Source organism: Salvelinus namaycush, chromosome 30 (genome assembly GCF_016432855.1).
Source record: "Salvelinus namaycush isolate Seneca chromosome 30, SaNama_1.0, whole genome shotgun sequence".
In the NCBI taxonomy this organism is placed as follows: Eukaryota; Metazoa; Chordata; class Actinopteri; order Salmoniformes; family Salmonidae; genus Salvelinus; species Salvelinus namaycush.
In genome coordinates this window covers 20,094,266-20,109,284 of record NC_052336.1, presented here as the reverse complement: position 1 = coordinate 20,109,284, position 15,019 = coordinate 20,094,266, and the positions used below count along the sequence as shown (strand labels likewise).

The 15,019-nt window shown below is 43.8% G+C and overlaps 2 protein-coding genes across 4 annotated transcripts in view; both read left to right on the top strand.

Annotated features, from left to right (window-relative positions):
- Nucleotides 1–443: 443 nt before the first annotated feature.
- On the top strand, nucleotides 444–4,323 carry LOC120025032 (G2/mitotic-specific cyclin-B1-like). Of its 2 annotated transcripts, XM_038969464.1 has the most exons (10): nucleotides 445–828; nucleotides 1,473–1,619; nucleotides 2,017–2,145; nucleotides 2,245–2,352; nucleotides 2,550–2,741; nucleotides 2,910–3,068; nucleotides 3,157–3,393; nucleotides 3,608–3,757; nucleotides 3,941–4,051; nucleotides 4,143–4,323. In XM_038969464.1, exons 2-10 carry the CDS (start codon nucleotides 1,536–1,538, stop codon nucleotides 4,254–4,256), a joined length of 1,284 nt encoding a protein of 427 aa, XP_038825392.1. In that variant the 5' UTR covers nucleotides 445–828; nucleotides 1,473–1,535; the 3' UTR covers nucleotides 4,257–4,323. The 2 variants fall into 2 exon arrangements, with proteins under 2 accessions (XP_038825393.1, XP_038825392.1); XM_038969465.1 differs by lacking the exon at nucleotides 3,608–3,757 and having other exon boundaries at nucleotides 444–828.
- Nucleotides 4,324–5,954: 1,631 nt separating this feature from the next.
- The window catches only part of LOC120024952 (SH2 domain-containing adapter protein F-like), a 114,597-nt gene continuing 105,532 nt past the window's right edge, over nucleotides 5,955–15,019 (top strand). Inside the window, exon 1 of one of the 2 annotated variants that reach the window (XM_038969339.1) lies at nucleotides 5,955–6,598. In XM_038969339.1, coding sequence (XP_038825267.1) covers nucleotides 6,194–6,598 — 405 coding nt within the window. In that variant the 5' untranslated portion in view covers nucleotides 5,955–6,193. The remainder of the gene's footprint in view (nucleotides 6,599–15,019) is intronic. The other variant, XM_038969340.1, reaches the window with a different exon arrangement.

Below are 15,019 nucleotides of genomic sequence, written 5' to 3'. Positions count from 1 at the left end.
CAAATTTGACCAATCAGATCAGCTCTGAAAAATATCTGACGTCAAAAGACAAATTAGTAGAATAAAGATCAGAATTGGGCTGCTTGTCTAAGCGCAGTTGAAGTAGCCTAGCCCTAGATAATTGTTTTTTCATTATAGATTTATGCTGCATTCGGAAAGAAGTGGGAGGTGGGAATTTACCAGTTGTGAAGTCATAAGTGCTTCGCGTGCTTTGAACTCATTGAGAAACGCCAACCAGCTGCATAAACCAGAAAACTAAAAGTACAGCTATCATGCTTGTAAATAAATGAGTGTTAACATATATTTTTTAATAGATTGCCTTTTATAAATAATGTTTTGTTTTTGCATTTAACTGCCAAAAATTATATTATCGCGGTAATTTCCTTAATAGGTAATGTCAGAGGTCAGTATATGGGAGAAGTGGGAGCTCATGCCACGTTCATGTGCTAGTCCGAACTAGAAAAACTCAGTTTATGACTTGCTGACTGGTTGAACACGGCACGTGTATAACTACAACCAGTAAGCAAGTTGAACATTCCGACTAGTACTTAAACGCGGCATCAGGATTATAGAGGAGTTTCCAACTAGTAATTACCAGTTGAAGGGCCGTTCAAGTGGATCTTTCCCAGTCGTATGTGGTAAATTCCCACATGGGTACACGAACGCAGCATGAGTCTACCATTTCTAATCAATGTCATTGAACACAGCTGTTGCTGTGAACTCACTACATGGCAGCTGTAAATGTCATTGAATATCAGTGAAGTTGAAACACAGCGCTCTCTGTTCTTTTGCGGGTTATTGTTCCTTGTGGCTTCTAGAATAACGCAGGTAAGCTACTGTCAATGATTTATATATACACATATTTGGCTGTAGTAGGCTACTGCCAGTGCAAAGTTTGCTACTAGTGTTTGCTGCCATAGACTTGACGTACCATAGTAAACGTAAATCCGGGACACTCAAATTATTATGTTACATTTTGTTATGGCTCCATAAAACAAGCTTACTTAATGCAATTGTAAGGAGGGTGTGTGGGAATGTCTAGCAACCCAAAGGTTGCGTGTTCGAATCTCATCAGACAACGTTAACATTTTAGCTAATTGGCAACTTTGCAACTGCTATTTAGATACTTTGCAACTACTTAGCATGTTAACTAACCTTAAATCTAACTCAGCCTAGCTAACATTAGTTAGCCACCTAGCTAATGTTAAGCCCTACAAATTGGAATTTGTGACATCACACATGTTGCAAATACATTACATTGTACGAAATAGATGGACATCCACATTTTTAATACATACCAAATGAAATATATCATACTAAATGGATGGAGACAGATTTACTATATATCGTTATGTTTACCCCTGAGTCCAGGTCAGTGATTAGCCTATGGGTTTCCATCAACTTTGTTGATGGGCGGGTACAGCGTATTTTATGTTCTGAAGAAGGATAAATATCCTATAGATCTGTTTTAGGTGGCCCTAACCTGAAAAGCAAGGCCAGAAGAGACCATTATTACTGCAAAACCTGTTGTCTCAATGCCTTACAACTTGAGGTCCAAATTGCCTGTGAAAGTGACCAATCCTACCAATCAGGAGAAATGTGCAATTCCAAATGTAAAGGTATGACTGATGCTTTGATATTTATGGTTAGGCTAATAGTGAACTGTCATTGGTTTTACTGGGGTACAAGAATGTTGTAATTTGTCATGTGGCAGTCTCATCTTGAGTCAATCAACCATTCTTATTTGGCTACTGTGAAGGCACACTGGGATATTTCTATCCCTTGTGTATGGCCTTAGATTCTCAAGAGCTAGGATATTTCCTTCTGTTCAGTAGACATTTCACTTAATTTATGCCCATTGGGTATTGAAGGATATTATGAATGCCTCGTCTTCCACATCTTAACCCAAAATATACATTGCTATTTTAATATTTGTAAATATACTTAATAACAAACCACGTGATGGGCTACTGTTGGACTGAAACTCACAAATGTGCTTTTAAATGTTGAATTGAGGTCCAGACCAAGTCAGAGGAGAATGTTTCCTTACCAGGAAAACCTGCCACCTCATATGGCCTGAGGTCCAGGGTGCCTTTGGGAAATGTAGCAAGCAAACTGAACAATGCCAAAGGGATTAAAACAAATGTAAATATTTATTCAATTAATACATTTTAATTACGTTGTGGTTCAGTTTTTGGTGCAATGTTTGAATAATTATCTGCGGTTTATTTTCCTGAGAAACAGGCGGCTGTTCACATCAAACCAGCTCAACATAAGCAGAGCGCCACTGAAAGAGTCCATGTTATTTCAAAGGAGAACACTGGGGCTGGCAACTGTGATCTGGTCAGACAGGTGAGATTTTAAGGAGAGAAGGTTGAAGCCGGGCTTGGGTGTAGTCAGATATGCATCACTACTCTATGTAAATGTCTCATGTTAATCCAATATGCTAAAATCTGAGTTGTCATCTCTTCATGGATGTTGTGCACTTGTTGTCTGTAGTTCAGCTTCACAGAGAATTCCATCCACTTCTCTATCTTGTTGTTCATTAGGCCAAGCCCATTCCAGCTGCCCCTGAGGAGCCTCCGAGCCAAGAGGCCACTCGGGACGAGGGGCTCAATGTGCCACAGGCCTTCTCGCATGACCTGCTCAACATCCCAGATGTGGACTCTGCAGACTTTGGCGACTCCTCGCTGTGCAGTGACTATGTGAAGGACATTTACGCTCATCTAAGGAACCTGGAGGTTTTGGACTAATTTCAACCATCTCTCGTTTGTTCTGAGCCTAAATCAATTTCATGTGATTTTATTTGGGTTGTCAGAGGCAACACCGGTTTCCCTTTTTCACTACATTAACCATTATTAGTCAAGTGCCTGTGTCTTACCACAGACCCCTCTCTTAATGTGTGGCAGGTTGCCATGGCTATAAAACCATGTTATCTGGAGGGTTGTGATGTGACTGGGAGCATGCGGAGTATTCTAGTTGACTGGCTGGTACAGGTCCAGAAGCAGTTCAGACTGCACCAGGAGACCCTCTACATGACTGTTGGGATCATCGACCGCTTTCTCCAGGTATGGCTTGTTTTTCCTCTGATGGTCGGATACATTTGTTTGACTTTACGTATTCATTTTTTTATCCATCGTTTTCTCTTTTGCTCAGGACTATCCTGTGCCAAAGAAGTCTCTGCAACTGGTTGGTGTCACTGCGATGCTCATCGCTTCCAAGTATGAGGAAATCGCTCCTCCTGTGGTGAAGGACTTTGCCCATACAGCAGACTTCACCTACTCCTGTGCTGAGATACGCTTGATGGAAATTACCATTCTGAAAGCCTTGAACTATGAACTGGGACGACCACCACCAGTTCACTTTCTAAGGAGAGCCGCCAAGGTTGGGAAGGTGAGTTTTTGAATTTGAAAATCTAATACACATTGTTTAGCTCTCCTGAAGCGAACTCACCCAATTTGCTTCATGCTGTGCATTCCTACTTCCTGTGCTGACAATCTTTTTGTTTATTCCTTAATTGTACTTGCTGACCAGCTATATAAGTGACCATTGGTTCAGAGCCACATGGAAACAAATGATATTTCATGCCAGTACATTTATCTTCCAGCTTCAGCCTGTTGGTCATGGGCTGGCTAATTACCTGCTGGAGCTGACCCTTCTGGACTATGCCTCAGTTCACTATCCACCATCCCTGACCGCTGCAGCAGCTCTTGCTTTATCATCCAGGATCCTTCATGATTCTGCTGGATATGAATGGGTCCGTTATGAGCAATGAATATTTTGACTTATGTGAAGTGTATGAAACTACACACTTCTAACCCATAATCATTAGATTTCTTTGGGTTAGGATTCCTGATAAAGGTACAGTTACGGAGTGATATGTGTCAACTTCAACACTGTTCTGTTGTCACTGAATTGATACTTAACGTTTGCTCCGTAGACCCCAGCCCTACAGCACTACACAGGCTACACAGAGGTCTCTCTGCTACCTGTGATGCAATGCATTGCCAAGATGCTGGCGCGCTTGAGTGATGGCAGCATGAAACAGTTGGTGAGCCCAGCCTTTAGATGACTTCTAGCCCAGCGATGTACTGAAGGGCCACACGGCAATGTTTAACTGAAACCCTTTTTTTCTCCTCCAGTCAATCAAGCAGAAGTATGACAACGTCAAGCTACTCAGGGTCAGCTGTCTCCCAGAGCTGACATCTACCAGGGCTTACGCCTACATTAACAAACTGGCCAACTCTCACTGTTGACACAAATGATTTACCTCATGTTTTTAGCACTTTATAAACCAGTTTTAAATAAATCTTTAGTTTTCAATGGCTTGTCTTGATTTTAAAAAGCAAGATTAATGTATGTGATGTTGTCATGGTAACCACCACATTGGCATCCACACCAGACCCATGCATGGGGGGTGTTTAACTAAAAATGAGTGATCAAAGTGAAACGGATGGGATAAAAGAAATTACTCCACCCGCCTTCAAAGTGTATGGAAAGATTTCAGCAAATGGGAAAATATGAAAATCTATCTTCAGTGCATGCCTCTCCCAGGGGCCTTTTCAGGGTTAAACTCCTAGCTGCACATTGTGGTCCTTGCCTGGGGGTGTGGAGTTATTAAATATTGCTTCATAAAAAAAACACTCCTTCTGCTAATGTGGGCTGTTGCTGTGATGCGTCGCCATCTAAAGGAAATGAGACTTGTCTGCTCTCTGATTGTAAAGTCAATTAGTTTACCACATGATCTCAAGGTCCCTCTGATGGGGACCTTAGACTTAGAAAGCGATCTCTCTGCCTGTTTTGTGGTGATGCAATTCCATTCATTCCATTGTCCTCCAAGTAATGCTGAATTGCCCCTATACTTCAGTCTGCTCCTCAATTCCTCCACCTTGGTTGGAAAGTGAGGTAGTGGCAGTGATCCTTTAGCGATGCAGTTTCAGACGAGTACACACAATGCAATTTCCAAACAGTGTGATAGTTTAAGAGTTTCAGTTTTCATTAAATACTGGTTCTTACAGACTATATTAATTACAGAATTTCCCCTCTGTTTGGGAGCATAGCGCAATGCTCTAGTCTAGATGAACTTTGCTGTAGGGGATGGATTTGTGGCGAGACTGTAGTGCTTGCACTAACCTCTTTCTCCTCACTGGTAATTTGCAATGCAATCAGATCAGGCTTCAATGGCCATCTGGAGATGAAGGCAGTCTAGATGAAAGCAGTTTGCATGAGTAGGGCATTTTACCCTTCAGTCCAACTGTACTGTAATTGAACAATCCTTGGTCTTGCATGCACCTGGGCACTTGATCCAATGGGGATGAAGAGGGACAAGGAATTCCCATGGTACTGAAGGCAGCCTCCCTGTACTTCACATGATTCTCATCCACATTAATCATTGAAGGAAAATGTTTGGCCTTGTGGTTGTAGTCTACAGTTTGTCATTGTGTTGCACTTCATTTGTACACTAGTTGGCACTGTATGATGGGTCACTGTCACTTTTCACACGTCTAGGCACACAGGTGACCAGGAAGTAGGAATGCACTGGTATGGAGTTCTTGGTATGCTCACTGTTTGCACCTTGGAACAATTATATGCTACAGTAATCAGGTCTGCCTGTATGGATTTTTCTTCTCTGCTTTTAAATGGGCAAAACACCCAACCAAGATCTACCACTAAATAGCAGTTTTGCACGCGTTTTTAAACATTTGTAATCCCACATGTTAGTGGCTCGGGCTTTTGACTAAGTTATCCACTACAACAGCTGCAGCATATTAAGAAACAAACAAGGACAATGTCACGACCTCACGGATGTTACAAGTAAAACCAAGCATTTAGTAGGCTAAATTAACATCAGTCCGGTAGGTGGCAGTGAATGTTCTCATGTACGAGGACAGGGAAACGTATCCCGCGCTTGCAAAAGCGCTCTCCCATGTTGCGTCGCGGAGAGGACTCGCCACAGCCAAGAGCGCTCTGCTGTCAGAGCGAAAGTGTCAGAGTTGCGGGAGCTCAGAAAGTGCATGTGTCTGTTCTCTTGGTCAGCGCAGTATCCACCGACAGAGTAGGAGCTGTAGAAGTATTTCAGAAGCCAGTCGAGGTGACCTATAGAAATACAACGCTCAGGAAAAGAGTAGGAGGTTATTGTTAGGGAAGGTGCAACGAAATATTTAAATAGACTTGTGAGCAATGCACTGGCAGCATGGCCAGATGGTTCAGGGAACACCTAGGATTCAAAACTACCAAAGCACCACCTCCGGCGCCCCCGAAACCGGACTACAGACATTGTCACGCCGCTGTGACTGGTACGCCTGGCTACCAACATCCAAGCCCCGCACAGCCGGACATTCTTGCTGCTTACAAACTACAAAAGGAACTGGACTTCGAAGATCCGTACACGGGAGGAAATATTTCGTTTGGAACGGGTCTGGGCTGTGGGGGGTCGCCGGACATAAAGTATGTGTCACCAAAGCACCGGCTTATAAAGGTGGAAACAATCGAGAAATGCAACTCTGCTCCGGGCAGCGGTATCGTTGCCCAAGCTGTTGCTGTTGGGAACGTTAAATCTCCCACGTCACCGCCTCCTGAAAATGAGAATAAAGAAAAGGTACGTTTTTTAACATGTATTTTTGCCTTTAGCCTACCTCTCCAATATCCAACACCAGTAAAATTGTAGCCTATGTTCCATCATAGCCTACACAACTTTGAACAAGTCTAAATGACAATCTATCCACCTAGGTTTAATTTAAAGAGATGGTTCAATAGTTATGTGATGTGGGCATTTACATTTTCACTATTCAAACGCATTGGTTACCATTGAAAGTGGTGGATCAGATCATGTTCCGTCATGTGAGGACTTACTCAAACAGGGAATGGGTAATTGAAACCGGCAGGACTACACTGAACAAAAATATAAGTGCGACATGCAACAATGAAAGATTTTACTGAGTTCATCGGTCAATTGAATTACATTAATTTGTCCCTAATCTATGGATTTCACATGACTGGGAATACAGATATATTTTTAAAAACAGGGGCATGGATCAGAAAACCAGTAAGTATCTGGTGTGACCACCATTTGCAGCGCAACACATTTCCTTCCAGTTGATCAGGCTGTTGATTGTTGTCCCACTCCTCTTCAATGGCTGTGTGAAGTTGCTGGATATTGGCGGGAACTGGAACACAAACACTGTCATACACGTCAATCCAGAGCATCCCAAACGTGCTCAATGGGTGACATGTATGAGTATTTTACGCTTCCAGGAAATGTGTACAGCTCTTTGTGACATGGGGTTGTGCATCATCATGCTGAAACATGAGGTGATGGTGGGTGGATGAATGGCACAACAATGGGCCTCAGGATCTCCTCATGGTATCTCGGTGCATTCAAATTGCCATTGATAAAATGCAATTGTGTTCGTTGTCAGTCGCTTATGCCTGCCCATACCATAACCCCAGCGACCACCATAGGGCATTCTGTTCACAACGTTGACATTAGCAAACCGCTCACCCACACGATGCGGTGTTCAGTTGTGAGACTGGTTGGACATACCAGATTCTCTAAAATAACGTTGGATGCGGCTTATGGTAAAGAAAGGAACATTTAAATTCTCTGGCAACCGCTCTGGTGGACATTGCTGCAGTCAGAATGCCAATTACACGCTCCCTCAACTTGAGACATCTGTGGCATTGGGTTGTGTGACAAAAAAACTACACATTTTAGAGTGCCCTTCTATTGTCCACAGCACAAGTCGCACCTGTGTAATGATCATGCCGTTTAATCAGGTTCTTGACAAGTCACACCTGTCAGGTGGATGGATTGTCTTGGCAAAGGAGAAGTACTCACTAAGGGATATAAAGTACATTTGTGTACAAAATCTGTTTTGTTCGTATTCAGAATTTTTGGGATCCTTTATTTCAGCTCATGAAACATGGGACCAACACTTTTAGATGTATTTTTGTTCTGTGTAGTTCTTTCAGGTGTTTATCAATGGCTGGGTCAGTTTGACAGACAGCAGCTGCACAATACATGAACATCTTTACTGAGCATTTGATTACATTGGATGAAGAAGTGTAGTAGCCTGCATGTACGTAGGTGAAAGGAAGATGCATGCTGTCTTCAAGTATGAAGTTTATTACAATATTTTAAACTCTAACCTTTCTGTGAAGGGATCGTTCTGGATGTTGGCAAAGAAGCCCTTAATCATCATCTTCCCCAGTCAGATGAACACGTGGATCCCATTTTTATTTTACTAGGCAAGTCAATTAAGAACACATTCTTATTTACAATGTCTCTGCTTCCAGTATGAAAAAACATTCCAATGGCATAAAATCCCTTTAACTAAACATTCCAGTGCCATTAAAATGGGTGTACAAATTGGCTATAACCATTTATTTTATTTACCCTAAACAAAAGAGCCTACATCAAGTACACTGAACAAAAATATGAACGAAACATTCAACAATTTCAAAGATTTTACTGAGTTACAGTTCGTGTAAGGAAATCCGTAAATTGAAATAAATAAATTGGGCCCTAATCTATGGATTTCACTGGACTGGGAGTATGCATCTGTTGGTCACAAAAAAAGGTAGGGGTGTGGATCATAACCTGTCAGTGTCCGGTGTGACAACCATTTTTACCTCATGCAGTACAATTTATCTCCAACGTATGGAGATGATCAGGCTGTTGATTGTGGAATGTTGCCCTACTCTTCAATAGCAGTGCGAAGTTACGGGAACTGGAACATGCTGTCCATCCAGAGCATCCCAAATACACTGAATCGGTGACATGTCTGGAGAATATGCAGGCCATAGAAGAACTGGGGCATTTTCAGCTTCCAGGAAGTGTGTACAGATCAGATGTACATGTTCCATCATGTGGGGACTTATTCAAACAGGGAATGGATCGTTGAAACCGCCAGAAGTACACAGTGTATATTTCACTGTTCTCTTTCACCTTTGAACTGGGCCTGTGTGAAGGTGCCCAAGTGCACGTTTTCAAATAATCCAGACCAGGTTCATTCAACTCTGCTCACCAAGCAAAATCTACACTTTTACAACTCTGTCATCTCTACCCTAGTCTACTCTTGTCCCTGTCATCAACAGAAATAATGTGTGGACCAGAGACGGATGGGAAGAATTCTTATGCAGTCAGTCAGTGTACACCACGTGCCTTGAAGCCTACTGCTTTTTAGGAACACACTGGTTAATTGGAAGAAACCTGAGACATTCAATGCCAGTGAGGTTAAGTAAGAGTGTGATTCTGTTTATGAATGTACATGCCTCTCCCTCCAGCGCAAGCAGGGGAGGAGGACCCAGGAAAAGCACAAGTTTGTGTGTGAGAGAAAAAGTGCAGAAGTATTTCTCAACATTGCCAACACCCATGCTGCATAACTCAGTCTGCTACTCACTGTTCTGAAGCACTAACTAATCACCTGTTGCCAGGTGTTTGTTTACTCAAGCTTACTACGTCAGACAATATCATAGTAGTTTAGTTAGAGCACAGCCAAAACCTTATGCAAGTATGCAAAGTAGTGCTGCACATTTACAATTCTGTTATGAAATTCCTTAGTCCCTTAAACAGGTTACTTCCTCTCTCCACACTTCCTGTTGTAAGGTGTGGTCTGTTCAGTGTTTATGGTGCCTGCCTGCTGTTCCATAGGAGCTTTTTTGTTTCAGTTCAACTAGTGGTCATAAAATTTCCCAGTAAGCAGTGCCGTACAGCAAAGGAACATGGCAATTGGCAAGCTTGAAAAACCTCCATATAATAATTGTACAGTGATTTGTGTACTCACAAATGGTCTTTTAATTTCTGAAAGTAGTTTCTCGTATGCAGTTGTCATCACATTCAACAATGCAGGGTTTTTTGTATTTTATGATAAATAATGTTCCAGAGCTGACCAAATTAAAATAACAGGAAACTGAAGACTGTTTCCTCACAGCAACTGACTGCTGTTGGCTAATTAAACGGATTACTGCTGTCTCCTGTTAATTGGAGTTTATTTTGATCTTGGTTGTAAATTAGGGGAGGCATTCTCAAGCAGGAAAATACTGTTGCTTCTGTCTCCCCCCTTTTTGTACTGGGCACATGTTGGAGGAGCTGGCAGCCAGGCAGATTGTTCTGTAACATGGTTTAAAAATGTTGCACTGTCAAACATGAACATGATGATATGCTGAAATTGTATCACATCCATGTGAGTTAGAGGTATTCTGATTCAGAAGACTGGATTTTTGTTTAGTACTGTGGTGAAATGTGAGGGGGGGGGGGGGGGGCTAAGTAATAAAGAGAGCAGACAGTCCCCATGAGAGTTTATTCACTAGGCAACACAGGCTTTCAACCTTACACATGCTGGCTTTTCCGACAGACAGGCCAAGGTAATGTTGTCATGTACTGTTCCAGAAGGATCTATTGTCTAGACCCTGACGTTGGTGTAGTGAGAGTGGGAGACCCCAAGTGTGATGGTTATGAAACGACATGTGGAATAGCCTATTCCTTTTCCAGTAGAACTACCTGTAGAAGCAACTAGGCTTATCAGGTATTACGCTGTATGTACTACACAAGTTTTTTGAAGACGGTCAACATAATTTTGCGTCAGTTTTGATGGTGAGTATTTTCTATTATAATAGCACCAACCTCTGCCCTTGTCAAATTGCAGCTGATGATATGACTGTTCTTCATCTCTTGGTAACAAAACAAAGCGTCACTGTTACCAGACTTTAACTGCACTGTTCTTCAAGTAAATGTGTTTTTGTAAAATGTTCTGTTAATTGTTCAAAGTAGTCCTTGTGCATAGAGTTGTATGTTTTGTGTAACTTTGCAACCAAAGGTTTTTGTTTGATATACATTTCAAAGTGAAAAATTGGAGTCTCAGCATCACTCTGTTACCGTGGAATTGCCCCCTACAAACAACCCAGATGTGTAAAATCCTTGCTGCACCCTTACTGTGAGAACATATGATTTTCAGCTGGTAAAATGGTAAACGGTATGTGTTCTCTGTTCAGATACAGAGGGGTGGTGTAGACAGGCCTTGAGTGTCAGGCAGTTCATCTTATGATAATGCTGCATTTCCAAACAGCCTTGTTCTGACATGAGCTGTTATTTATTAAGATATTTCACAGTTTGTAACATAGTGGCATATCAAGGCATGTATTATTCTTAGTTTAGGCCTACAACATATCACAGAATGCTAGGATTCTGATCTTAATTACATTTCTTCCACTGAACATGATCTATAGTAGACCTCACAATCACTTTATGGACACTATACAGGAACTTAAAAGGCTATTCAATTGTACTGGCTGGAGTGAAGTGTTGAATGCTGACTATAGGAGGAGCGAGAGCTAGGAAGAGAGGACCACACCACTATCTTGTTACAGACCCAGCACCATTGATGTTTTAATTACTTGACTAGTGGATGCTAATTATATAACTGCTTATCTAATGCTTGTGCTGCCAATAGCAGAGTCTATACCGTCTAGTGTTTTGTCTAATCTCAACCCTCCAAAGTTTTTTCATTCAGTTCAAATTGTGTGTATGTGTGGGGGGGTGAAAGCCTTAGTTCATCAATGTATGGTGATTACATGAGACTTAGGCCTGCCCCATTATGTCCATTCCGATGCGCTCTACTATGGACTTTCTTTTATGACGACGAGCACGTAGGAGCCAGCCACAGGTAAGAGCACCAGTGTGATTGTTTATTTTTTTACGTGTTTTCCTGTTTTATAACGACAAGACCTTCATGGTAGAGGGAGATGATCTGTTATTATCCAGCTAATTAAATGCTCTCATCATCGCTCTTCCCCCTGGCATGGTCTCGCCTACTCGACTCGGCACTAACTTACTTCTCAAGGACACATGAAAGTGATGCCAGGCACAGCTTATGAAATGTGTAAACAAAAATAATAGTGCATAACAGTCTCCCTTGTAAAATCATGTTGCTAAATATATTGCTGTGTGGCTTTATGAATTCATAAACTGTCCTAGACACCAGGGTTGCTCTGGCCTTGAGACCCTATGCAGCAGTGTTTTAGCCACGTTATAGTTCCCACCATGGCCCACGGAAGCTGTTGAGTGAATGGGGCCTCTGAGTCCATAAGCCAGTTTCCGTACACTATGTGTAGATTCATGCAGTATAGGATCATAAACACAATAAAGGCAGCTGTCCCACAGCCAGCTGATACATTAGATTTGACAGATTTATTGCGTGGTTATTTCCTTTTACTTCCATGTACTTTTCAACAGCCTTTGACTCAGCGGTTCATAAAGTCAAGTGATGCATTAGTGGCCAGGGAGACCATGGCTTATTTGTTTTGTCGTTTACATTTTTTATTCCTGTCCTTGAGACCTATTCCTATTCAATTGCCAATCTCGGTTGTTCATCTCAAAATCCCATTTTTACTCATTCTTTCATTTCTATGCTTTGTCTTGCCCTGCATACGCATGGCGTTTCTCTACATGTATATTTGAGCGTGTTGGAATGATGACTGCTACAAGTGGGCATCAGCTGCCTGAACCTCCCCAGCCCAGATCACATCTCAGCTGCCTGAACCTTCCCAACGCTCCCCAGCCCAGATCACATCTCAGCTGCCTGAACCTCCCCAACGCTCCCCAGCCCAGATCACATCTCAGCTGCCTGAGCCTCCCCAACGCTCCCCAGCCCAGATCACATCTCAGCTGCCTGAACCTCCCCAACTCTCCCCAGCCCAGATCACATCTCAGCTTCCTGAACCTCCCCAACTCTCCCCAGCCCAGATCACATTTCAGCTTCCTGAGGCTCCCCAACTCTCCCCAGCCCAGATCACATCTCAGCTTCCTGAACCTCCCCAACACTCCCCAGCCCAGATCACATCTCAGCTTCCTGAACCTCCCCAACACTCCCCAGCCCAGATCACATCTCAGCTGCCTGAACCTCCCCAACTCTCCCCAGCCCAGATCACATCTCAGCTGCCTGAACCTCCCCAACGCTCCCCAGCCCAGATCACATCTCAGCTGCCTGAACCTCCCCAATGCTCCCCAGCCCAGATCACATCTCAGCTGCCTGACCCTCCCCAACGCTCCCCAGCCCAGATCACATCTCAGCTTCCTGAGGCTCCCCAACTCTCCCCAGCCCAGATCACATCTCAGCTTCCTGAGGCTCCCCAACTCTCCCCAGCCCAGATCACATCTCAGCTTCCTGAGGCTCCCCAACTCTCCCCAGCCCAGATCACATCTCAGCTGCCTGAACCTCCCCAACGCTCCCCAGCCCAGATCACATCTCAGCTTCCTGAACCTCCCCAACTCTTCCCCAGATCACATCTCAGCTGCCTGAGCCTCCCCAACTCTTCCCCAGCCCAGATCACATCTCAGCTGCCTGAGCCTCCCCAACTCTCCCCAGCCCAGATCACATCTCAGCTGCCTGAGCCTCCCCAACTCTCCCCAGCCCAGATCACATCTCAGCTGCCTGAGCCTCCCCAACTCTCCCCAGCCCAGATCACATCTCAGCTTCCTGAACCTCCCCAACTCTCCCCAGCCCAGATCACATCTCAGCTGCCTGAACCTCCCCAACGCTCCCCAGCCCAGATCACATCTCAGCTTCCTGAACCTCCCCAACTCTCCCCAGCCCAGATCACATCTCAGCTGCGTGAGCCTCCCCAACTCTCCCCAGCCCAGATCACATCTCAGCTGCCTGAGCCTCCCCAACTCTCCCCAGCCCAGATCACATCTCAGCTTCCTGAACCTCCCCAACTCTCCCCAGCCCAGATCACATCTCAGCTTCCTGAACCTCCCCAACGCTCCCCAGCCCAGATCACATCTCAGCTGCCTGAACCTCCCCAACTCTCCCCAGCCCAGATCACATCTCAGATAATGGAATCGGAGCAGGCGCTGTGAGCCAATCAGGTGTTCTTTAGCCGAGTTCTTGAAGGGACAGTTGTGTGTAATTAGCTTACGAGTAGCGTCTCAACAGCGCGTGGGGGTTTGAACCAACGCTCTTTAATTTCCCATGGAATAAACATGCTGCGGCTTTACCGCGCATCCCTTTGTCTTTCGCTATCTGTGCTAATCTGCTTTGATGTTTGATGGTCTGATTGAATTTGTGTGTGTTCCCTCCAGCAGCTGTGTGTGTATGTGGGTAAATCAAGGCTGTTTGACTGGCCTGTAGATTAGCAGTGCTTGGTGTTCTGAACTTTCCTCATCTTCATTCCCTCACTATCTCAAAGCCTTGCTTTAAAGCCTTGACTCTGGCATTCCTCTCTTCAGGGAATGCTGTTAGCTCTTTGTTCTGTTTTATACTCTGCTCCTCTCTGTCCTTGTAGTGATAGGAGAAATGTCAGACGTAAACACTATCTGGGCATCTGACCTCCTGGATGGGTACCAGAATCCATCATGTGATGCGTGGGTGTCTCTAGACGTATGAGCAGTCTCATACCTGTTTTACTATCAGATGGAAGCTGACAGGTTCTGATAGCTGGCTTTAGCTGAATGTCAGAGCATTACAGGAAGTGCACTTCTCCTCCCACTCCCACCTCCACACAAACACACGCCTGTTTACTTACACTGTATCGCCAAGGAAGAAGTCTGAAAGGAATTGCTTTCTAAGTGTCAAACCTGAAAGGGGTTGTATTGCTGCTTAATTGTCTTCTCTGTGAAAGTAATTTCCAGATGTAATACCCATGTGAGGTTAAATGTTCTCTTTTATTCTTAAAGGGATATTTCTGGTACACATGGACTATGGTCCAGTCAAACAGACTAGAGGGCACATAGTACAGTAGAAGTTAAAACATGCCGACCCTTTACTTTTAACGCTCGACAGAGTTTTAAGAACACAAATAACTATACCATTTAAAAAAAAGTATGAGTTCATGATGACCAGAGAGCCTAGATAGCGATACTATGTGGACTTGAAAGCTAGTTAGGTCCGTAGTGGGGGACAACATTTCGATTTTTCATTAAAGATGATCAATAATTCACGTCGTCCATGGGGCGACGCACAATTGGCCTAGCGTCGTCCGGGTTAGGGAGGGTTTGGCCGGTAGGGATATCCTTGTCTCA